The sequence below is a fragment of the Kryptolebias marmoratus genome, linkage group LG20 (genome assembly GCF_001649575.2).
Source record: "Kryptolebias marmoratus isolate JLee-2015 linkage group LG20, ASM164957v2, whole genome shotgun sequence".
Classification (NCBI taxonomy): domain Eukaryota; kingdom Metazoa; phylum Chordata; class Actinopteri; order Cyprinodontiformes; family Rivulidae; genus Kryptolebias; species Kryptolebias marmoratus.
This window is the reverse complement of record NC_051449.1, coordinates 21,725,376-21,747,929: the sequence shown is the minus strand read 5'-3', so window position 1 is coordinate 21,747,929 and position 22,554 is coordinate 21,725,376. Positions and strand designations below refer to the sequence as shown.

The window sequence follows — 22,554 nt, the reverse complement described above, 5'->3', positions numbered from 1 at the left end:
GCAAGCAATCCAGCTTACATCACATCTCAGCTTTAAAAGCTCAACTCCACACTCTCTATTTCTGAATTGAGAAAGCTCCTCGGATGAGAAGCAAAACGTCTTCAGCTACAGAATAGAAGTCCAGTTGTTTTTGTTTTTTAACTTTTTTTGAATCATTATATTATAAACCTTAAAGAGACAGTTTGGTCATTTATGAAGTATTGTGCCAAATAGTTATCAGCTGTGACAGCAGTCATGGAGTCTGGAGAAAATGACACAAGTCTTCATCCAGGCTAGGCTAATGGCTAGCTAAATGAGGGTCGATTTATAATCTTCTTCCTTCAAAACAGCGTACTGGTGTGAAGGAACGTGACATTAGCTAATTTTAAACCTCTACACTTTTGCGTGACACTGTTTGTTCAGTTTGCTGCTGTTTGCTCAACTGAACAATGTCTGTGTTACTATGCAAATGTATGTGCCGAGCATAGATGGAGTGTGTAAAGCCCGTCGTTGGTGCTGAGACTGCTGAACGTATCAGCCAGCCTGATCGGCACACTGAGTCAGTCAAAACTTGACTCAACTCTCAGCAGCCACAACAGGATTTACACGGTCTATGATGAGTCAGGACACATACTGTTCCTTTACAAAGCCATGCAGATGTTGTTCAGTTAAAAGCAAAAACAGCGACAAACTAAACAAACGGTGTCATGCAAAAGTGTAGAAGTTTAATATTAGCTAGCGTAGCATTCCTTCACACAAGCATAGGCGCCTGCTTAATGAAGCATGTGGGCCTGTTGCTTCCCCATAATTTTAACTAGAGGTGCAAACTTGTGTTTTCTTGCTCTCCCCTGTTTTGACTTAAAACATGTAATTGCTCTCAACAATTTAAACAAAAAAAGTCTAATTTTACTTTTCTAGTTACTATTCTACTCCCTCCCTCCTCAGCTTTGAGCTGGTTTAGTCCAACTCAGCTACACTGCCAGTACACATTGCCAAACATTAATCTGTGCTGTGTCTTTTTCTGAATCAGACAGAAAAGAGTAAAAACTTCACGTGATATCACACCATTTATGAGCCCACAACATCCACAAGTTCATAAGAAATGGGAGTATAAGTCCTTTGTTTTATGATGATCTTATCTCAGTGTGTGAGCCTAAAAATGAAACTGAAATGTCTACTTCTGGCTGCTTACCAGCATTTAGCCCTGGTTTGTTTAATGAAATAAATAAATACAGTGCTCTGTTCTGTGACTGATGTCATGGCTGATAACTATTGATAACTATTTGCTAGAACATCACCAAATATCCCTGTAACACAATTAATAATTCTGGATTGCCCTGTTATTTTTCCAGATTATGAAATACTTGCAGTTTGTGGTACAGAAAAATGTGGTATTTAAGTGTATATAAACTAACTATGAACCACTGTAAAATTTTGGATATGAAGCTGTTTAAGGTAAGATCTTGATTGTTCATAATCATCACAACCAATGGCCAAAATGTCCCTTTAAGCTGGTATTGCCTCTGAGGCAATAATATTCCTAGTGCATCAACTGAATGGATATACACCACGAGGGGTTTTATTTGTTCTGGATGCAGGGCTGATAGCTTCATTTCTGACTCTACATTTCATCTGGTTGAGAGGTTTCTGTGGAAGAAAAAAAAAAGTCTATGTGTCAAGTCCCTTCTCACCCACACCCACACCACCACAGACCACATCTCTTTCCTTCTCATTCTTGTTGCATAGTTTTAAATTGTCCCATTAAATTGTCAAGGTCTCAACTGTAATGACAGAATGGTATGAACTATTAATAACAGAAACCTTTAATTGGGCTGTTGAGCTTGAAAAGCCAGTTTGGTTTTGTTTGTTATTTCGACACATCTAACTGTGGAAACAATAGATTACCTGTAGCTGAATCTACAAAATAACAAAAAAAAGGGATGCTACAGAATTTATTAGATGACCAGACAGGTCCTAAATGAAGGTGACCGGAAATATTGGCGGTCCTTTCTTCCTGCAGAGGGTCACCACACTGAGCAACCTTGCACAGAAGATCAGGCAAATCTTTTACCCTTCTGGTTGTAGTTTTTAGCTATTGTTCTACTATTTTAACTTGTGGTTACTGTTTTGCTAATTTTAGCTTGTATCTAGTGTTTGGCTAATTTTAGCTTTTGTTCTGATTGTTTTACCTTTAAAGAAGTCATTTTCAGCTTCTTAAACAAATTTTAGCAGTGATTTAGCACTCAGCATTTACACTGCTTTTTAACAGAAACAATCTTTTTTTGGAGTTTGTTTATTTTGCATTAGGTTCATTGTTTTGTGTTTCTGTAATTCTGTTTTATTTCTTGTTTATTCTGTGTTCAGTTAAGTTCATGGGTAGTTTTGTTTTCTGTCTCTTGTCACTCTGGTGTTCTGGTCCTCTTGGGGATTCTGTTTTGTTTCAGTTTTCTCATGCGTTGCCTGTGTCACTAATTCACCTGCCCTCAGATATGCAATTTTCTGGTCTGGCTGCCACGCCCACCTCACCTGTTCCTCGTCGTCTCCCGGCTGTAACTCATTTTCCACTCGCCCTCAGTTCTTTCAAACCGGTCTCTTTTCATTCATTTCTTTCAATCTGCTGTTTGTCATCCAAACAGCAGATTGAAAGAAATTACATGCTCCTTGTTTCTTGTCTCCCCCACCATTGGTTAGTAAGTTTTTGTGATCTTGTTTTTGCTGCCACGTCAGCTTTTTGTTTTCTTGTTTTCTTTTTGTTAATAAATTAGTTTTAAGTTTTCCAAACCATGAGTCTGCATATTAGGTTTGCCACGTTCAAACCTAACAGTTTCTATCTCATCTCTGTCTGACCCACAGACATTAAGATCTTTTGTTAACTCATCACAGAAAGTTTCAGGCTGCAACAGAAAAAAATCCAGACTACCAAAACTCACCCAGCTGTATATTACGGACCCATACACTCTGTTTCGTCTCCTTAAGGATCTTCTCAAAGTAAACTCCAGCGAAACCACTGGACACACAGGCCATCAGCACGGCCATGAGTCCCATGAACTGGGAGCTGGCAGTCAGTATCTTCTGCTCTGAGTCGCCCCCAGACTCTGTGGGCCACTGTGGAGATAAAACACAGATTATGATCCATGACTGGCAGTGTCCAGTCAGAATGTGGATCATTAGAACATCACTCATGTTCTTATAGCAGCTAAAGTGTTTTCAGTGTATGCTGAGGAGGGTCTGCTGGTACCTGAACCAGAGTGACTCCAGTCATGAGGAGGAGCAGGGAGAGCCACTGGTTAAGGCCCAACGTCCTCCCGAGCATGGAGACGGAGAACAGCGCCGTGGTGAGGATCTTCAGCTGATACGTGACCTGCATGAATCACAAACAAACCAGGGACGCATGAAGTACAGGGTGCATTTAAAAGAAAGTTTCTTTAAAATGTTTGGTGATTCATGGGTTATTTGCTAACGTCACAGACAAACGAGCGCACACACCCACACACACTCAGAAACACTACTGCTCCACATTAACAATGACAAGACATTGCTACACTTCCTAACATTAGTCTCTTATGATTTGACTTTTTAGAGAAGTGTCTAAAGAACCCTGTACGACTGGTTGCTGTGAACAGGATCATTGTGAGACGTGGTTTCTGCTGTGTTTTGACCTCAGTCTGTCACTGACATTTTGTGGACTTCAGTAAATTGTGTCATCTTAAAAACAGGACCGTAATATATCTCCTTTGAAGAACCAGTGTGCAGAGTTAGTGGCCTTTAGCTGCACAAATTACAAATTAAAATTCCATTTTTTAAATTAAAAATAGATTCCCCATAAGTAATTTCAGGTTTGTTCTGTCTGTACAATCATAGTAGTGAAACACGGTGAACTCTGTGAATCAGGACTCAAGTCTTGTGTAGACATAAAGAGCTCAATTTAAGTTGAAGATATACAACTGAAGGTGCTCCAACTCCCTTAAATTAGGTCCTAATACTTTCATACCATAAAGATTTTAAGTTGGCATAGCAAACCAGGCATTGTGGAAATAGAAATTAAAATGTGTGATTTTATCCCAATAATCTGAGAGGGTTATAAAACACATTTGGCCTGAAAAAACACTGTTCTCTTAAACTTTTAAGACAAAATGCTGAATCACAGAGCGCTGCCATTTAGCTGGACACATAGTGAATGTGAACCAGTACACTCATATGTAACCTGATAGGTGGCTGCGTCCAGGTTGGATAAGGCAACATAGAGCAGATTGTTCTGCAGAGTGTAGATCCCTGCAGGCACAGCCAGCTTCATGGTCTCCACAGGCTTGTTCACAATCTCCTCCTTGAGCAGCAGGTTCATTGCTCGAAAGCTGTAATCTGACAGAAACAAAGAGGGTGTTGTTAATGGTTCCACCTGAGGTCCACCTTGTACTTACAGAGGCTTCAGAAAGCATTCAGAGCTTTTACTTATGTTGAAGCCTGATGCTAAAAATATTTATTTTTTGTTTTGTTTTTCTAAATAATCTAGACTCAGTACCCCTAATGAAAAAATAAAAACAGAATTTTATACAAATATAAATTTATTAAGAAGAAAAAAGCCTGAAAATGTCTGATTTATGCAAGTATTCAGACTGGCACAAACCTCTCTACAGAAGGCCTCCAGCTGACAATCACCAAAAACCAAACCATGAGGTCAAAAGGAAATGCCTCAGAGCTCAGAGACAGGATTGGTACAAGACTCAGATATGAGCAAGACTACAAAACATTTCTGCTGCACTGACGGTTCTTTAACACTCTGCAGCCTCCATGATTCTCAAATGAAAGAAGTCTGGCACAACCAGAAGCTGGTCACCACACTGAGCACTTGAGGAGACCAAGCTGAGCAAGAGAGAAGGGCCTCAGTGAGAGCGGTGAACCCGATAGTCCCTCTAACTGAGCTTCAGAGATCCTGTGTGTAGGTGGGACTAAGTTTCAGAAGGACAACCAGAATCGCAGACCTCTATAGTCCTGAGCTTTATAACAGAGTGGCTCGATTGAAGCTGGTCATCAGTGTGAAACTCTTCACAGCTGGTCGAAGGACTCTCAGACTGTGAAGACCAAAAAACCCAGGTTTGTTAAAAATCAAGATCAAAGTGTTTGGCTTTAGATTGAAACATTTTGTATGGAGGAAATCAGGCACCACTCATCACCTGCCCAACACCACCCCAACAGTGAAGCATGGTGGTGGCAGCATCATGCTGTGAGGATGTTTTTCAGCAGCAGGAACTGGGAGACTGGTCAGGGTTGAGCTAAAGCTGAATAAAGCAAAATACAGACATATCCTTAATGGAAACCTGTTCCACAGAGCTCAGGACCTCAAACTAGACCAAAGGTTCACCTTCTAACATGACAACGACCCAAAGCACACAGAGACACACAGGAGGGGCTGAGGGACAACTCTGAATGTCCTAAAGTGGACCAGCCAGAGCGCTGAGCTGAACCCTATCAAACACCTCTGGACAGACCTCAATCCAGCAATGGTCTCAATTAGATGAGGGTTCCTTAATCCAGGTGCACAAAGCTTCTATCAAACCCAGAAATACCTGAGGCTGTAACTGCTGCTAAAGGTGGGGTAAACTACTGGGTAATTATGGGGTACTGAGTGTACATTATTGAGGATTTTTTTTTTTTTTAATGGCAACGCCAGGCAGCAACAGAACAAAACTTTTAAAAAGTGAAGCAGGTCTGAATACGCTGAAGCCGCTGTATGTTAAAAAAAACAGGGGGTCATTAGTTTAATTTTATTGTGCTTAGTCTATATCTCCAGAAATCTCTAGAAATGTTGGAGTTAAATACATAAAATACATAGGACAATCTCAAAGAGAGAAAGCAGAGATCTTAATTGTTACGCATTGAGTAATTCTAACTTACGGTTTTCTATCAAAACGAGAAAGATGCAGGTGAAGATCTTGAGGACTTCAGTTGACACCACAGCAGACGAGGCCAGGTAGCGAGGACCATCTTCCTTTAGGGTACGGGAGTAGCGCATGGTCAGCACCAGCGAGGTGGTCTGCAGCACCAGCACCCCAAGGGACACATACTTCAGCTGCGAGCTCAAGACCATTGTGGTGGACTCTGAGTTACCAGATGATGAAGGCGCATGGCGGGAAAAAGAAACCCAATAAGATTAAGTCAGCAGAAGAAAAGAACCAGAGTATTTTCAAAGGTATTTTCTAATGTCCACTTTTGTTCTGTTTGACAGAATTGGTCTGTTTCTGTTTTTATGTCTGGTGTGAAAATGTTTTTCACAGCATTTTATGGTGTTTAGACTTCAAAACTTCCATTAATCTTTACAGATCTATTAAAATTTAGAATAGCAATGTTTGTGTAAATTCATTGTTTATTTAACTGTAGATGCAAAAGTGTTAAACTACATTTGTATATTTTTTTAATAGTTTAATGTTGAGGTCATTGAATCTGACAAAACTGAAAAATCCTGGTATCAACCATAAGACACATTTTATCCATTGTTGTTTTATGCTTTTTAATGCTTTTTGTTTTTTGGTTAAAACCATTTCATTGTTGAGTGAAATACTGCTTTGTGTTAGAAGTTAAATTTGTATGTTAATACAACGCCAAGGCAGAAAGGCACCAACGAGGACCTAAGAGCAGCAACTGTTGCTGCCTGTCAGTCTGGGAAAGGTTAAAGGCATTTTCCAAACTATTTGGAGTCCATTATTCTACAGTGATAAAGATTATCTTCTGCAGAGATGGGGAAAACTGTCCAGCTGCACAGAGTTGAGACTGGCTGAGAAAAAGTTATTGCTTTAAAAATAGAAAAGATTTGGAATTTCTTCCCCAAATATGAGGAAGGAGGTGCTGTGGTCAGATGAGACTAAACTCAAACCTTTGGTCTCATTCAGCACCATCCCTATAGTGAAGCATGGTGGCGGCAGCATTATCATGTGGGGATGCTTTTCATCAGCAGGGAATAGGAGACTAGAATGAAATGAAAGCAAATACAAAGGAATTCTTGAGAAGAATTTGTTGGGAGTCTTCCAGATATTTGAGACTGGAACGTAATTTTCACGTTTCAGCAGGACAATGACCATAAACACACTGGTGACGTTAAATGTCCTGGAATGGTCCTGTTAAAGTTCAGACCTCGGTCCAACTAAGAATCTCTGAATTATGCCTCTAATTGCTGGACGTAAGAGAAATGATGCTTTAACTGCAGCAAAAGGTGGCTCCACATATGCAGTGTTGAGTTTCGGGGGCTGAAAACACATCCACACACTCTTTTTTGTTTAATATGAAACAAGTTTCCTTCCCCTTTCAACTTCATTAGTCTTCAATAATTTTTGTAGTATTACTGATTTAAATCAAATTAAAAATCCAATTAAATTCCAGGTTGTAAGGCAACAAATTGAAAGATTATCAAGAGGAATGAATACTTTTGCAAGGCACTGTATAAATGCTGTATACACACATACATCTCATGCCTAATCCATATCTAAGCCCTAAGTCACATTTTAGTTTTTTTTTGTTTATTGTCCACATTGAGGCATGACTTCAGTTTGGGGCATGGCTGAAAGAAGTTCAACTGAGTACACATGTACATACCCACAAGTTAGGCAGCTGTCCTTGTTAACACAAAGTAACCATTTCTGTTTACTGTAGGTGGTCTAATCTAAACAGTCATTTGAGCAGCTCCTTCAGAATTTATTACCTGATGCACTTAAACAGTTTGGTCACAATAAATATTAAATGATCCACACTTATATAGACAAAACACTTCACAATATTTCTTATTCCCAGATGCAGTGCTTTCTGTTATATAGTTTACACTCTAAATGCAGCACTCTTATCTTCTCATACGGCAGTAGGCATATCAGGAGCAGTAGGGGGTTCAGTGCCCAAAGACTTTCTGCAGGCTCGAACTCCCGACCCTCTGATTGGAAGACAACCTCCTTTCAACCATCCAAAGCCATCCCAGATAACCACACTCAGGTTTACACTAGTAAGGTTGCAAAAAAAGCTAAATAATCTGTGAACATACTGGTAACACATGGCTATCAAATAAAAAAAACAACAACCCTGTTTTCACAGCAGCCTGAATCTGCTGAGTCACAGGTTCATCCGTTTTCACACCAAAAGACGAAGTAGACAGTCATGACATTATTACTATTACCTGTCTCATCTCTCTTCAGGTCTGAAAACACACTTTCTTCATTCTTCTGTCTCATGTTTCCATATTGAAGCATCTCAACACTTCTGAAAGGAACTACTTTTCTGCATGACTACATTTACATGGCATATAGAGACATGTGCACAGAGAGGAAAATTAAAAAGGAACTAACCACGCTGAGATAAAGTCAGAGTGTCACACGGAGCCCAGCTGAAAGTAGGAGGAGCTCATCTTAGAGTTTCACAGCTGCTACAGACTGTACAGAAGGATCATTAAATTTTTGCTGCCACTAAAACACCACCATACTCTGAGGTCTACATGCTTTCTTAAATATGACTCTGGTTCTGAAATGCTTTTCGGACTGCTGCTGTAAAGTCTTGACTGTCTTATTCCATGAAGTTATCTGAATCTTTTCCGCTTACTCACAGGATACAAAAACAACAGAACTGTTTTTAAAAATGGTTGTATGAAGTTTACACTTGCATATGAAGTGAAGCAGATAGATGATGATGATAAATGAAGGGTGACACCTTTCTCATCAACTTACAACATATTTAAGCTCTTGTTAAAGCAGGGGGCGCCAGGTCGGATATCGACCAATAACAGATCGATTACCTTAAAGAAGTGGTCACCAACTTTTTTGAGCCTAAGATCCCTGAACTTGTTCCTGAACCAAGGCAAGATCTACCAGTTGATGTGCTGAACACAAAAAAAGAAAGAAAAAAAACAAACAAATTCCTTCCAACTCTAAGCTTTTTATCTATGTAAGGATATCAATCAATCAATCAATCAAATTTTATTTGTACAGCACATTTCAGCAGCAAGGCATTTCAAGGTGCTTTACATAATTAAAAAAACAAAATAAAAACAGCATGTGACAATGAATAAACAGTAAGAAAGAGAAAAACATCGAAGACATCAAAATCCTGCACTCTAACCCTAATTTAGCCATAAGCAACTCTAAACAGGTGGGTTTAAGTTGAGATTTAAAGGCACCCAGTGTTTCAGCTGTTTTACAGTTTTCTGGAAGTTTGTTCCAAATTTGTGGTGCATAGAAACTGAAAGCTGCTTCTCCTCATTTGGTTCTGGTTCTGGGGATGCAGAGCAGTCCAGAACCAGAAGATCTGAGGGGTCTAGATATGAATTAACAGAGACGCTCATGAACATGCTTCATTTAGGTGACTACACTTCGTTTTGCTCAAATATTGGTTCATAGTGGAGAAACAATAACAGCTTATTTCTAACAGTACGTATGTAGTGCCATTAATAGAACATCTATCCATCCATTTTCTTTACCTGCTTCTCCAGTCTACGGAGAGCTGGTGTCTATCCCCAGCAGTCACTGTGCGAGAGGCAGGGGACACCCTGGACAGGTTGCAAGTCCACCGCAGAGCCACACAGAGACAAACGAGACAAACAACCATTCACACTCTCACTCACACCTAGGGACAATTTAAGAATTAACAGAACATGACTGTAGCGTATGACCCTGCCTCATGGAAATTACTGCATTTTTAACAAAAAGGGAAAAATTAACACATTTTGTCAATGAACAGATAACACATACTGCCATTTATTCTCCTAGATGAACTTTACTTATTAAAGTTGCAACATTTCCATTTAACATATGAAAAAGCAGGATGTCTGGCAACAACTCTCCTAATCAAATAAATTGAATGTGGTTCTCAACAATCTTATGCATATCACTTTTTTTACAGTGGCAGAAGGAAAAGTGTTTCCAGTAAAGCTCATTCAAGTCAGTGTGATGACTGGGAATGAACACTGTCTCTAAGTTCTTTGTATTTTGGCTCATAAGTGCAGACAGCCAGTCTGATGCAGTCTGTAAGGTGTCGGTCAGTGAGGGAGTTCCTATACATTAATTTAATTATTTTCATCTGTGAAAATGCCATCTCACAGAGGTAAGTGGAGCCAAAGGAGGCACTCAATTTTAGTGCACATGTAGTGAGGAGAGGGAACTTCTCTCTGCTTACAAGTCCCCAAAAGTCATGGTTCCTTGATCTGGCATTCAGTTCTTTGCCATTTTGAAAATTATTTTTTATTATCTCCATGTCCGCACCAGTTTGTGATGAGATTTGGCCGCCGTCTTCTCTACATCAATGGGCTGAAATGGGCTCGAGAAAAATGTCCTCCATGACATTTAACTCACCAAAACTCAAACTGAACTCTGCTGTCACTTTGTCCAGATATGCGCAGTACTCCTCCGGGTGGAAAGCCTCCAGGTCTTTGATTGTTTGATATTCTGTCTAATAGTTATCTATGGTTAGTATCTTATCAGCTGTAACATTAGTCATAGAGCGCAGGGTTTGGAGAAAAGAGCAGAAGTCCTCATCCAGGCTAATGACTAGCCAAGCAGGTGCCATTTTTTAAAATTATTTTTCAGGTTTATAAAACAACTCTTACTCAGAAATGACACGTTAAAGCTCTACACTTCTGCTTGAAAATTTTCTACATTATTAAATTAATCCCACTTCATGCATATGGGTACGAATTCCAGTCATCAATATTTTGTGCTTGTAAATCAGAATGCATAGCTGTGAATTAAGTTTTGCAACTTTGTAAACAAAAACGTCTGAGAGTTTTATCTTTGTGCACGTGTAGATCATAATTTCTGTGTGGAAAAAAAGATTTGCATTTGTAAAAAATTATTACACAAGTTACTTTTTTTTTTGGTTTTGTTTACAAATATAAAGCAAATAACTATGTGTAAAACTCTGAAGAACAACAATAAGCAAAATATATACCAAAGATTTTTTTGGGCTGTATGAGTTAAATATGCATGGACCCAAACCTATGACTATGGTATCTTAAACTCATCTAATTATCTTTGGTTAGTGTCAATATGAAGGAGACATAAGACCAGGAACACTGCATGTCCTTCTAACAACACATGTTGCTTGTTGTTGTTCTTCATTGTATTTTATCTAACTTTTATGGGAAACAAATGATACTTAGCATGGGACTAGATTTAATGCATTTCTTCATGATGCATAGCGATCAAATAGTAATACAATTTTAGATAAATATTGACATTGTGTATTTATCTTTCTCCATTTTTATTACTCCAGATCAATGCTGGCAGTAAGAAATAAATAATTATTGCTATATATCAATAAAAGACAGAGTATAGTAACTGAACAATGGACAATGATTTTGTTTTTGTTCCATCAAACTATAAAGTAAGTAGAGAGTAGAAACACTATCGCAGTCCTCCATCTTGAAAATATACTGCCCTTCCAGGACCTGCAGCTCAGTTAAGCACCAACCTGCCATCCAAACCCATCTGTTCTCTGACTGGATTGTCAAATTTGTGATTGACAAGACACTGACCATTCAGCTGAGACGAGGAAAAGTCCGGTCAAACCTTGTACTTGTGAAATGAAATTCACAGGCAGAGTTTAACACATAGTTAGTTTTTTTTTCTTTGCATCTGTTAACAGAACGTAACAAAAAATGGTAACTTGTGTAATTTTTTTTTTCTACAAATGCAAATCTTTTTTCCCCACACACAAATTCTGATCTACACGTGCACAAAGATGAAACTCTCAGACATTTTTGTTTACAAGGTTGCAAAACTTAATTCACAACTATGCATTCTGATTTACAAGCACAAAGTATTTTTGACTGGAGTTTGTATCCATAAATGCAATCTTTCAGAAATGTCTAATAATTTCATCTGCGACTGAGAGGCACAAAGGAAGTTTCCAGGGATCATTTTATCAACATTTAAATAAAAAATGTTTTAATTTCACATTAAGAGATTTAGGTAAATAGAAAATTTTCGTGATGCATTCTAAATCATAAAGATGTACTTATACACAGTAAATAGTACAGTACGTTCATTGATGAAAATATGTTGTGCCAATACAAGTAAAACACACCAGAATAAAAGTAACTAAAGTTGAGTTTTTGCTATATTGTTTGGAAAAATGTGTATGAGTGCCCAGTTTGCTTGCCAAGAATAAATTTTCATTGCTCACTAAAAAAAGGCAAATGTGGAACAATAATGTTTTTGCCTGTGTCTGCTTGTTTGACTGTACCATGATCAAAAAATCTCATTAGCCAGTGAATGGATTTTAATGAAACTTCCAGAAAGTAATTATTGAATAAACATCTACAACTAAAAACAAACTCTTTAGAGTCAGCCCCATTCAAGATGGCCACCACAACAGCAAAGTGCCCTTAGCAAACACAAAAATAGCCATAAATTAGTCAATTTTACATATATTGAGATAAAATTTGGTGAGGTAGTAAGAGCCATCTCCAACACATTTTCTTACTCTTAACTGATTAAGTGAGACTTTTAGTTTTAAACTTTGCCATTAACTATTGGAGTCAATTTTGTCTTTTTGTTAGGGAATATATTATAAAATTTTGGATGTGTTTTAATGAAATTTCCAGAAAACAATCACAGATGTACACTCACAGCTGCATAAATTTTGGAGTCAACTCAATTCTTGGCTGCCACTGCCGGCTGACCTTAAGAAACACAAAAATGACTCAAACTCAGTCAGTTTTACAGGTACAGAGCTAAAGTTTGGTGTGGTAGTAGCCGAGTGTCCTCCTCAGGACATACTCCAAGCACTATATATTGTGCAGTATTTTAACTTAAAACATTTGCAATAACAATTGGCACCAACCCTGTTTGTATGTTAGCAAAATATCTTGTGAACCCAAGGGGTAGATCCTAATAAAACTCTCGGAAAGTATTCACCGCTTTTACATCCACAGCTCTAACATTTGTAGTCAACACAGTTCAAGATGGCTGCCACAACTAATTTCCATGAACCAACTTAAAAATGGCGATAACTCGGTCAGTCTTACAGATAGTGGTAGTAGTTCAGAGGCATTTCCATGATACACTGAGTGCTAACAATCTCACACAGTTTTGGGTGACATTCTGGTCATTTATGTTGCTTGACCAAAACACCTCCAACTCTGTCCTTCTCATCATAAGATGATCTCAGTCTAAACCTCTGACATGAAAGCAGTGGGTGATATGCACTTCTTCAAGGAATGTTAGACCTTTTATTTTATATGTCATTCATCTTATTTCATTATGGCTTTCTAATAAAAATCTCTTACAAGAAGTTTAATTTCCCTCTTTAACACAATCCAAAATTCCTTTAAAAGTCATCACTAAGAATAAACTTGAAATGTAAACCAAGAAGCGTATACGTTAAAGTTCATCCAGCCAGTTTATCAACATGAAATAGTACAAACCCAGTTATCCAGTCCTACCTGCACTCAGGTCAATTATCCAGTGGTTGTTGGAGCACCACTCAAGCCACTAGCAGCCTTTCAGAGAAATCTGACCGGATAAAAGCTTTTCAAACAAATAGCAGGAAACAAGGTTAGAACTGTGGATGAGGCTAACCTGTGAGGAAAGATTCAGCCAAAGTCTTGAACACAAGCCTCGGGCTGACAGGAGCCGCTCCTCCGATGGCACAAAGCCAACTAAACAGGTTGGATGAGGAAAATTCACCGCTAACTAAACCTTGAAGGAAATTTGCCCGATGGACTGATAACTTCAGTCAACGACAGTTAAAGAAAACAGGTAAGTGACTCAGAAGAATAGAGTTACAAGAAAATATGTAAGAGGAAATCTGATCAGCATTTGTCTTAAGTTTGTTATAAGAAATGTGGTTTTTGCTTTTTTTTCCCCTCCCTTCCAACAGGGGTCTTTCTTTGTGGGTTTTTTTCCAAATACCGGTACAAAGGTCAGAATTATACGTGTTAAAGTCAATAGATTAATGTTAACCTAAGTGTGAGTGTGTCTCTGTGTTGGGTCTGTAATGGATTAGCAACTTGTCCAGGAAGTGCCACACCCCGCTACAGAAAATGAGTAAGCATGCCCTGAATACTAGACTGACGTAACATTGGAAACTGAAAAAAATCTGAGAAAAAAAAATTGTACACTTCTCACATTACCTCAGTTTCAGCTGCTGTCTCATTTCTTGTTCAGAGCTAAACAACAGGTTTAGATTAAGCCCTCTCTCTCTCATGTTAAATCTACTTTTTTCTCCCAAAGCATTTTAATTGCAAACCCTAAGTTTTTGAAATAGGTGAATCCAATATTGGATCGAGGGAAGAAAATAGCTCAGGCTGTTGCAGACGGATGCAAAAGTCTGCAGGTAGTAAAAAGTAGCCTTTTAATGTTGCCTTAAAAGTGTTACAGACGATTTATGATTTAATAGGTTTTTCAAACATTTTATCTCTAAGAAGTGAATATTTTAATATTTCAATGTATATGATTAAACAGCAAGAATTAAAGAAGAAAGCTTGAACAACTTGGCCCCACCATATCTATCTGAGCTGCTTCAGCCTAACCCTAACCCTAACCCTAACACCCCGATCCCTAAGATCAGCTGATCAGTCACTGCTGACAGTCCCCAAAACTAGGCTGAAGCTCAGAGGCGACAGAGCATTTGCTGTTGCTGCTCCCAAGCTGTGGAACAATTTACCCCTGAGTGTCAGACAGGTCTCCTCTCTTCCTGTTTTTAAATCTCTTTTAAAAACACACTTTTATTCTTTGGCTTTTAACACACTGTGATTTTTGTCTTTCTTGGCACCTAAAACATACCTGCTGTGAACCCGTATGTGTATGTCTCTTTTTATCTATTTATCTTTTTTATCTGTTTATTTGTTTTATCTATTTCCTTTTTACTGTTTTTATCAATCTATTGTACAGTATTTTGGCTACCCCTGTGGTTCTTAAAATGTGCTATAGAAATAAAGTTGATTGATTGAAGTAACTAAACATTGAATTTAAGATGTAATAAGGAGACTAAATCTACTGAGAATCATCCAATGAAAATCTTACATTGCTTTAGGATTTTGGTTCAAAAATATTAAAATTAAAAAATAAAAATCTGGCCACATCTAAAAGGATGGTACCTTAACTTAATATTTTGTTGCCCATCCTTCTGAGACAATCACTGCAGTCAGGTGATTTCTGTCCCTCTCTCTGAGACGTCTTCACCTGTCCACAGGTACTTTGGTCAACCCCTCATGAACGAACTGCTCCATCTGTCTCAGGTTTAAGTCTTGAGATTTCATTGGACCCTGAACAGATTCAGGACCCCCTGTGTCAGATGCAGCGAAGCAGACCCAGAACAGAACTGAGCCTAATCCATGTTTCTCTGTAGGTACAAGATTCTCTTCTTTCTTTCATGTTTGGGTCTGTGAACACAGAGCTGATGGGACTTATTGCCAAAAACTTCAGTTTTGTCTCATCTGTCCAAAGGACATTCACCCAGAAGCTTTTTGACCTGTGGACCTTAACCTTCTGAATAATCTGAGCAGCTGTAGTCTCAGGAACATCCAGCTGCTTGGAGACGGTCTTATAGTCTTTACCTTTAACATGATGTCCATCATTGTCTTTCTAAGCTCCTGAGACAACTCTGTCCTCAGCTTTCTGTGCTCCATGTTCAGTGTGGTACACACCATGATGCCAAACAGCCCTGTGACTACTGTCACTTTTATTTTTGCTAGTTTCAAATGTTTTTCAGTGACCATTGCAGGAGTGTCTTTTTTTAACAAAAGGGTACAAACATATTTATTTGTGTTTGTATAAGAAAAAGTCCTGTTTTCTGTGTGAATTTGAGTTAAATCTTTACAAAGCTGAGAGAGTTGGAACATAAATTCACCCGAGATGGTTTAACATCCAGCCTCCATTTCTGCTCCTTGTCAGTTTTGTGTCTCGTCACACCTGCTCCTGTTTGCTGTCAGCCCACCTGCCAGGTGTCGCGCCTCATCTCTCCTCAAAACTCTGACGTCTATTTGTTCTCCATTATATCCTTGTGTGCGTCAGTTGCTGCTTTCATGTCCCCTCGTGTCTAAACCAATATGCTTTTTTATCATTGGATGCATTTTTGAAAACATCCTGCTTTTGCAGCACCTAATATTTTTTTTCACTTTAATAAAGTTGACCAGCTGTGACAGCATTGTTCTTTTCCTTCCTGATTGTAAGAGTCACTTTTATTCCTGTCATATGACTACAACTCCATCTTTTCTCAACATAAGATGATCTTTGTCTAAACCTCTGGGATGTAAGGCTTTAAGCATTCCTTCAAGGAATGATGGATCTTTATACTTAGAGTTCTCTGGCTATTAAGAAGCACAAATAGCAGTGGCAGCAAGCTGTAGCTCTTTTGACGCATAATAATTCTGATGACATAACTTCATCATGTAAAACTAATGGCACTGTGAAAGCTTAAATAATAAATATGCAATAATTTGCATGAACTCCTTTTACAATTTTAAACACTGGAGATCAGCTTTGGAACTGGCAGACAAGCCATGAGGAACTCATCATTAAGATTTTCTCTTTAAAATTCCCCTTAGGTTCATGCAGACACTATTATTTAAATCGTCATCGGTTATTCCAGGAGAAATAATTTGGAATTCCCTCAGAATTGTTCCAGGATGGTTACACCTTGATGCTATTTTTTTATGCAGAATTCTGCATGGATAACCGAGCACTCAGACACCGACGGCAGTTTGAAAATGTGTTAAAACTGTGCATGAACTGCTCTGAAAGTTTGGAGATCTGGGTCGTTTGAGGATGGAAGCAAGCCACTTGGGGCTTGTCTGCAATTTAATTAGCCATTAGCTCCTCAATCTGATCAGAAGTCTTCAACCGACGTCGATCAGAGAGCTATCTAGAACAGGTAAGATATTAAACAGCCAATTTGTAAAACCCTTTCACGGAGCCGCACCGCAAAATGGCCGGAACACCCCTTTAAACGCAGCAGCATAGTGCTGCAGGTGGGGTATGCTCCACCTCTAAGACTGCAGCACACAGAGCTGGACTCCTCAGGACAGAGTGAAGCTTGTTCTGCCTTCGTGCAGTCTTCTGCTGCTGACGTGGATGTGCGTAAAAGCGCACAGCCGGAAAACTTTTACTCGTTTTACTCAAAGGGAGTGGACTTGAACAAATATTGGATTTCCTCAGCAGGACGCGGATCTGCAAAGGAAGCCAAAAGAAGTTTTGCTTGTTTGTTTGTTTGTTTCTCCTTAGACCCACGTGTCTCCTTTGAGGCTTCCGGTCCTGCTCATTAAAACACAAAAGAGATATAAAGTATAAACCAACACTTCCAAGTTAAAGAAAAACAAGGTTTGTTCCTAGAGAGTCCAGTGTTGGACCTTTGCCTCCGCCCTGTTTCAGAGCCGGACACCTACCTGTTGTGGTTCTGTGCTGCGGGGTGGTTCTGCTCCTGTGTTCTCCAATCAAACTCCATGAAAGATGTAAGAAGTTGAGGAGCACGGCGGCTCGAGTCGCTCCTCCTCTGCGCCTAATGAGCCGATCCATGGATCTGTGCGCTCAGGACTGACGCTCCGGAGGTCTGGAGACCCCTGCTGACAGAACCCGAACATCGGCGGAGGACGCGGCTGAAAAGGGCAAACAAGACTGTAAATAAAGCAGTCATTTCCACAGGAATATAAACTTTACAACACAACTTGTTGTATAAAACACGACGCTTAGACTCCATATAAAGTCTAAACAAAGTGGGACAGTTTTAACCAACTCGTTTTACTCATCGACATAAAGACTGCCTGTTACAAAAACTGAAATGTAATTATGTTATTTTCTCTCTTTTACTTTTAGTGGTTTCTGTCAAGTCCAGATTTAAGTAATTATGTAACTACAGAACAAAACATTGAGAAAATGCCAATCATATTTAAACGGATGTCTGAGAAAGTGTTCAAAATTCATCACAATGTTGCATTAAATATACATTTCAGCAGCATCCGTATTGAAAACACTTTATAAGACTGGATGGAATTTATTATCAGTCGATGTTCAGCACAATGTGACGTTCAGGAACATTATGATGCGTTTAAGGTACCTCGGAATTTGTTCATAGATACTGAAGACGTTTATCTATCTATCTATCTATCTATCTATCTATCTATCTATCTATCTATCTATCTATCTATCTATCTATCTATCTATCTATCTATCTAATAAATGGAGTCTGACGATGTGATTGTCTAAATCTGCAGGACAGCCTCAGCATGTACAAAAAATGTTGACAGGTTTTCTGAGTTTCTGATTCTCAGGTGAATCTGTGTACACCAACATGCAGTTTATTTACTGGTTAATACTTCTCTCCTCAGGTATTCATGTCTACCTGTTCTGCTGACTGCCAGGAACAAAAATACTGTCCGATCACTTTTTGTTTTTAATCCCCCAATCTTTGAAAGGTACTAAAATCCCACCTCTTCACATCTGGTGTCACTGAAAAGCCCTAAATGTCCCCTGTAGATAGCAAAAGGAGTTAATTCCGTAGTATGCAGTGGGTGGGAGATATTCAGGTTTCCATATGTCCTGCACAGAGGACAAATTTGAACTACTGGTAGTCAGCTGTGTTTTTTTATGTGTGTGTGAGTGGGGGTCAGTGTTGTAATTAGTCTCCTGTCACTTTTATTGTTTGTTGCAGGAGTGAAGCCTTCTCTTTTTGAAAATGCCAGCTGTTTCCAAAATCCGAACCAGGGACTGGGTCCATCTAACTACAAGACCCCACACAAGCACGTGATACGTAACATCGTTTTATGTACAAATCCCAATAAAAAAAATGCTAATAATAATTTTAAAAAGTAGGGTTTCAAGAACTTGACAGGCGACTTCTCTCAAGCTTAACAAGCCGACAATTCTGGTTTATTTATTTGTTTGTCTTCCGGTTTACGAGCTCCAGCAAACGTCTCACAACAGAACCAGAACCCGTGAGCAGCGCGAGGGGGCGCTGTTGGGTTCCGACACACTGCCCAGAGGGAAGCGAAGAAGAGCACGTGTTTCCGGTGTTTTCTATCTGCCGGGGAAAAATTGGTAACAAACAGAGGTAAAAAATGGTCCGTAAGCTGAAATACCATGAGCAGAAGCTGCTGAAGAAGGTGGACTTCATCAACTGGGAGGTGGACAACAACCTCCACGAGGTGAAGGTGTTGCGGAAGTTCCACATCGAGAAGCGCGAGGACTACACCAAGTGAGGACAACATGTGTGCTTCTGCTGCCGCTAAGTCGTGATGTACTCTGCTCAGGTTCTCCGGGTCCTTCGGGTCCTTGTTAAAGTTAAACAGTCTAAACAAGACAGAATCCGAAAGTTTTCTAAACAAAAAACGAGCTTCGCTGCTGAAAAAGTAACGAAATTAGTGTTAAAGATCTTATTATCTACACCAAATGCTCCATGTTTTGTTTTAGTCTTTATTTCCTCAGTGTAGGTATAAACAGATATGACAAACAAACGATTTACTGTATTTAAAGTAAAGGATTTATCTATTCCGCCTGATTTAAAAGGAATTATGCATTTTTATCAGTAGTAATTGGTACGTCAACAACATTTTCAGAAATGATTTATTTTCAAACTATCTATTTCACTTCCAAGAGCATTAAAAAAATCTATCAAATGATACCAATATCACGTATGTGTGTTAATAAATAGCATTTTCCTACATTTTGGGATATCCTGAGTTTTATTGACTGTGAAAAGTTGTCATCATCACATAAATTGACATCATTTCTGTACTTTTAGATATTTGCTGTGAAACCTTCAGCAAATGTTATTTAATCAATGTTCAGCCTGTATTAACTTCTTCAGAAGTTAGGCTAGTATTAATCAGTTAACGTTTAATAGACAACTAGTAATAAATCTTTATTATTGTGTTCTATGCTTCTTATTTTTCTTTTTTCTTAGATACAACAAGCTGAGTCGTAACATCAGAGATCTGGTGCAGAAAATCAGAGACCTGGATGAGAAGGATGGTTTCAGAGCTCAGAGCACGCACCGGTTATTAGAAAAACTGTGAGTTCCTGTGGATCCTGGGGTTTGGTTTGTGTTTGAGTCTCTGTACGACATGGCATTATAGGAGTGCTGCAAAAAGAGGAATACTAAGAATAAAAATGATAAATACAGAAATATGAAGACTTAATGTAGAGGTTATTTTACTTCATTCTGGTCACTTGTTCCTTTTGGAGTTTAAAAACGTAATACTGTGTTTGGCTTTTGGCGGTCTCATCTTATTGGCTGGCAAAAAAACCTCTCACAGCTGCAAAACTCTGACTAACACTTGAAAAGTAAACCATCCAGACTCCTGAATTAGAGTATGTGTGATTTAAAAGCACGCACATTCACTCATTTTTTAAAAACAAGAACTTTGTGCACAATCTTCAATTTATCATGGATTCTCTGTAATCCACACTGGGTCAAAATGACACATCCAACCCAGTTTTGATGAGTTTAGGATCATTGTCCTGTTAGTCATAAACGCCTGCTCAGTGGAGCAGCTGCTCTCACATCTTTTTTTTTTACTTAAAAGCACAATAAGAGAAGAGCATGTAGTGTTTGTTGATCCTAATTTTACTTTCTTAGTTACACACTAAATTTTTTTTAAAATAATGGCTACTTTCTTCAACCCCCCTCTTCTCATGTTGTAGTTGGTTCAGTCCAGTTCAACTCTGCCGGTGGCTGATAGTTGAAGCACTTTGAACCACCTTTTTGCTGAAAAGTGCTATATCAATAAATTTGACTTGACAGGTTGCCAGACAGACAGCGTTCATCTGTGGAGATGAGAAAGAAAGCAGCATCTTTTTCTGACCATGAATCAGACAGAATAGAGTAAGAACTTTGAGCGGTATCACACTCTTTAGAAGCGCTATCCGTGAGTTCATAAAAAGCGGGAATATAAATCCTTTTCTGATATTCCTATCTGGGAGCTCATATGAAGGTATGGGAGACCCATTGTGTGTGTTTCTGAGCTGAACAGACTAGTTTAGACTAATATTTTAATATCTTTTTGTGTCTGAATATAAAACATTTGGCTCGTCCACGTGGGCAGCAGATATCATTTTTGAAGCAGGGACTTCTTTCTTGGTCGTCTCGCTGTCAGTCCATGTTGACAGAGACACTTTGTGTTCCAGCAGTTTCCAGTTCGTGGAAGATTGAGCCACAGTTGTTCCGTGGCTGTTCCTGAACAAACCAATCATTTTAATGCTGGCAAAGAGAAACTGCTTGCTGCAGTCAATCATAGTTACTAACGTGAAGTTATGGGCCTCGGCTTCGTCAGGTTGAAAACATTGTAAGGGTTTCCGCAACACTTATTAAAAGATTTGAGCCTGTTTGTATAATTTTGACCATGTGTTAATTAGAGTAAATCCACAATAAATTCGCCCATGTTTAAAAAAAATGATTTAAGTTGTATGTTGAAGGGATAATCAATGCACCCTGGAAAAAGAATGGTTCAAAAAAAATCATTTAAAGCTCAAAATTAGTACGTTCATGCCCATGATAATCGTGTGTAAACTTCTGTGACTGTACATCTAACTTGTATGAATCTTATATTTGTTCCATTTCTGTCATTTATTTTGAAGCATGGGTAAAAAAAACCATTCAGTTCAAACCTTTATTGATCTCTCACTGGTTGCATCATTTCTTGCTTCATGTTTCAGGTACGGCATCGGCCTCATCCCCACCAGACAGAATCTGGCCCTGACAGAGAAAGTCACAGCTTCCTCATTTTGCAGGTAAACGCTCTCAGATTTGAGCTGATCGACGGGTGCAGCCTTTCATCTCCTCACCCGCTGGCTGTGTGTTTCTGCAGGAGGCGGCTGCCCTGCATTATGTTGACCCTTCGTATGGCTCAGAATCTGAAGACCGCCATTACTTTCATCGAACAAGGACGTATCCTTCAGTGCTGAATGATCACGAGCTTTATTGTTTGCAGTTTTTCTTTGTCTACGCCCAAAGGCACATGCAGTTTGACCAGGTGTTCCTTGACTTGAAGTCAGATGTGCGTGTCGGCCCAGATGTTGTCACAGATCCAGCTTTTCTAGTCACAAGGTTGGTCTGAAGATTTCAGACAAAGCTTCACGCAACAACTGGATTTTCACAAATGAAAACCAAACCTAACTCCACACACATCTGTTTAAACATCCCCAATGACTGAACTCTGCTTTTTATTTATTTATTTCATTATTTTAGAAATCTGGAAGATTTTGTCACGTGGGTGGACTCCTCAAAGATCAAGCAGCATGTCATGAATTATAATGACGAGGTGAGGAACTTCTGAGAAGTTACTGGAGTGTGTGTGTGTGTCTCTTTGAATTCTGGCTTTTATAAATCAAGAATTTAAAAAAAACAGGACATCAGGTCTTCAGCATGTCTTAAAGGGATGTTTTGAGCATTTTGAAGTGGAGTTCTGTGGAAAGGTTATGAACAGTTAGTATCTTACCTGGTACAGATAGCTCTTTAAACAACCTAATTTTGGAGAAATAGTTTATTTCTGACACAACTGACGAGCTGACGGGTAGTCTGAATGCAGCCAAGCCCAAAGGGAAATGCAGCAGTCTTAAAACAGCTCCAGTCTCTAAAACGTCATTACTCATCCATCCACCCACCCACCCCACCCAG

General features: G+C 39.0%; 2 protein-coding genes across 4 annotated transcripts in view; one reads left to right on the top strand and one right to left on the bottom strand.

Annotated features, from left to right (window-relative positions):
* slc35a3b (solute carrier family 35 member A3b) overlaps positions 1–17,498 on the bottom strand; it is a 23,713-nt gene extending 6,215 nt beyond the window's left edge. Inside the window, exons 1-5 of one of the 3 annotated variants that reach the window (XM_017437369.3) lie at positions 17,330–17,498; positions 5,872–6,075; positions 4,184–4,338; positions 3,218–3,340; positions 2,910–3,084 (exon numbers count right to left, since the gene is read on the bottom strand). In XM_017437369.3, the coding sequence (XP_017292858.2) occupies positions 2,910–3,084; positions 3,218–3,340; positions 4,184–4,338; positions 5,872–6,075; positions 17,330–17,459 (787 nt within the window). In that variant the 5' untranslated portion in view covers positions 17,460–17,498. Of the gene's footprint in view, positions 1–2,909; positions 3,085–3,217; positions 3,341–4,183; positions 4,339–5,871; positions 6,076–8,131; positions 8,950–13,387; positions 13,527–17,329 lie in introns of those variants that run through there. The other 2 variants (XM_017437368.3, XM_037973004.1) reach the window with 2 other exon arrangements.
* Positions 17,499–18,843: 1,345 nt separating this feature from the next.
* The window catches only part of imp3 (IMP U3 small nucleolar ribonucleoprotein 3), a 4,539-nt gene continuing 828 nt past the window's right edge, over positions 18,844–22,554 (top strand). The window contains exons 1-6 of the mRNA XM_017437364.3: positions 18,844–19,134; positions 19,843–19,950; positions 21,594–21,668; positions 21,746–21,825; positions 21,933–21,984; positions 22,126–22,198. Of these exons, the coding sequence (XP_017292853.1) occupies positions 18,998–19,134; positions 19,843–19,950; positions 21,594–21,668; positions 21,746–21,825; positions 21,933–21,984; positions 22,126–22,198 (525 nt within the window). The 5' untranslated portion in view covers positions 18,844–18,997. The remainder of the gene's footprint in view (positions 19,135–19,842; positions 19,951–21,593; positions 21,669–21,745; positions 21,826–21,932; positions 21,985–22,125; positions 22,199–22,554) is intronic.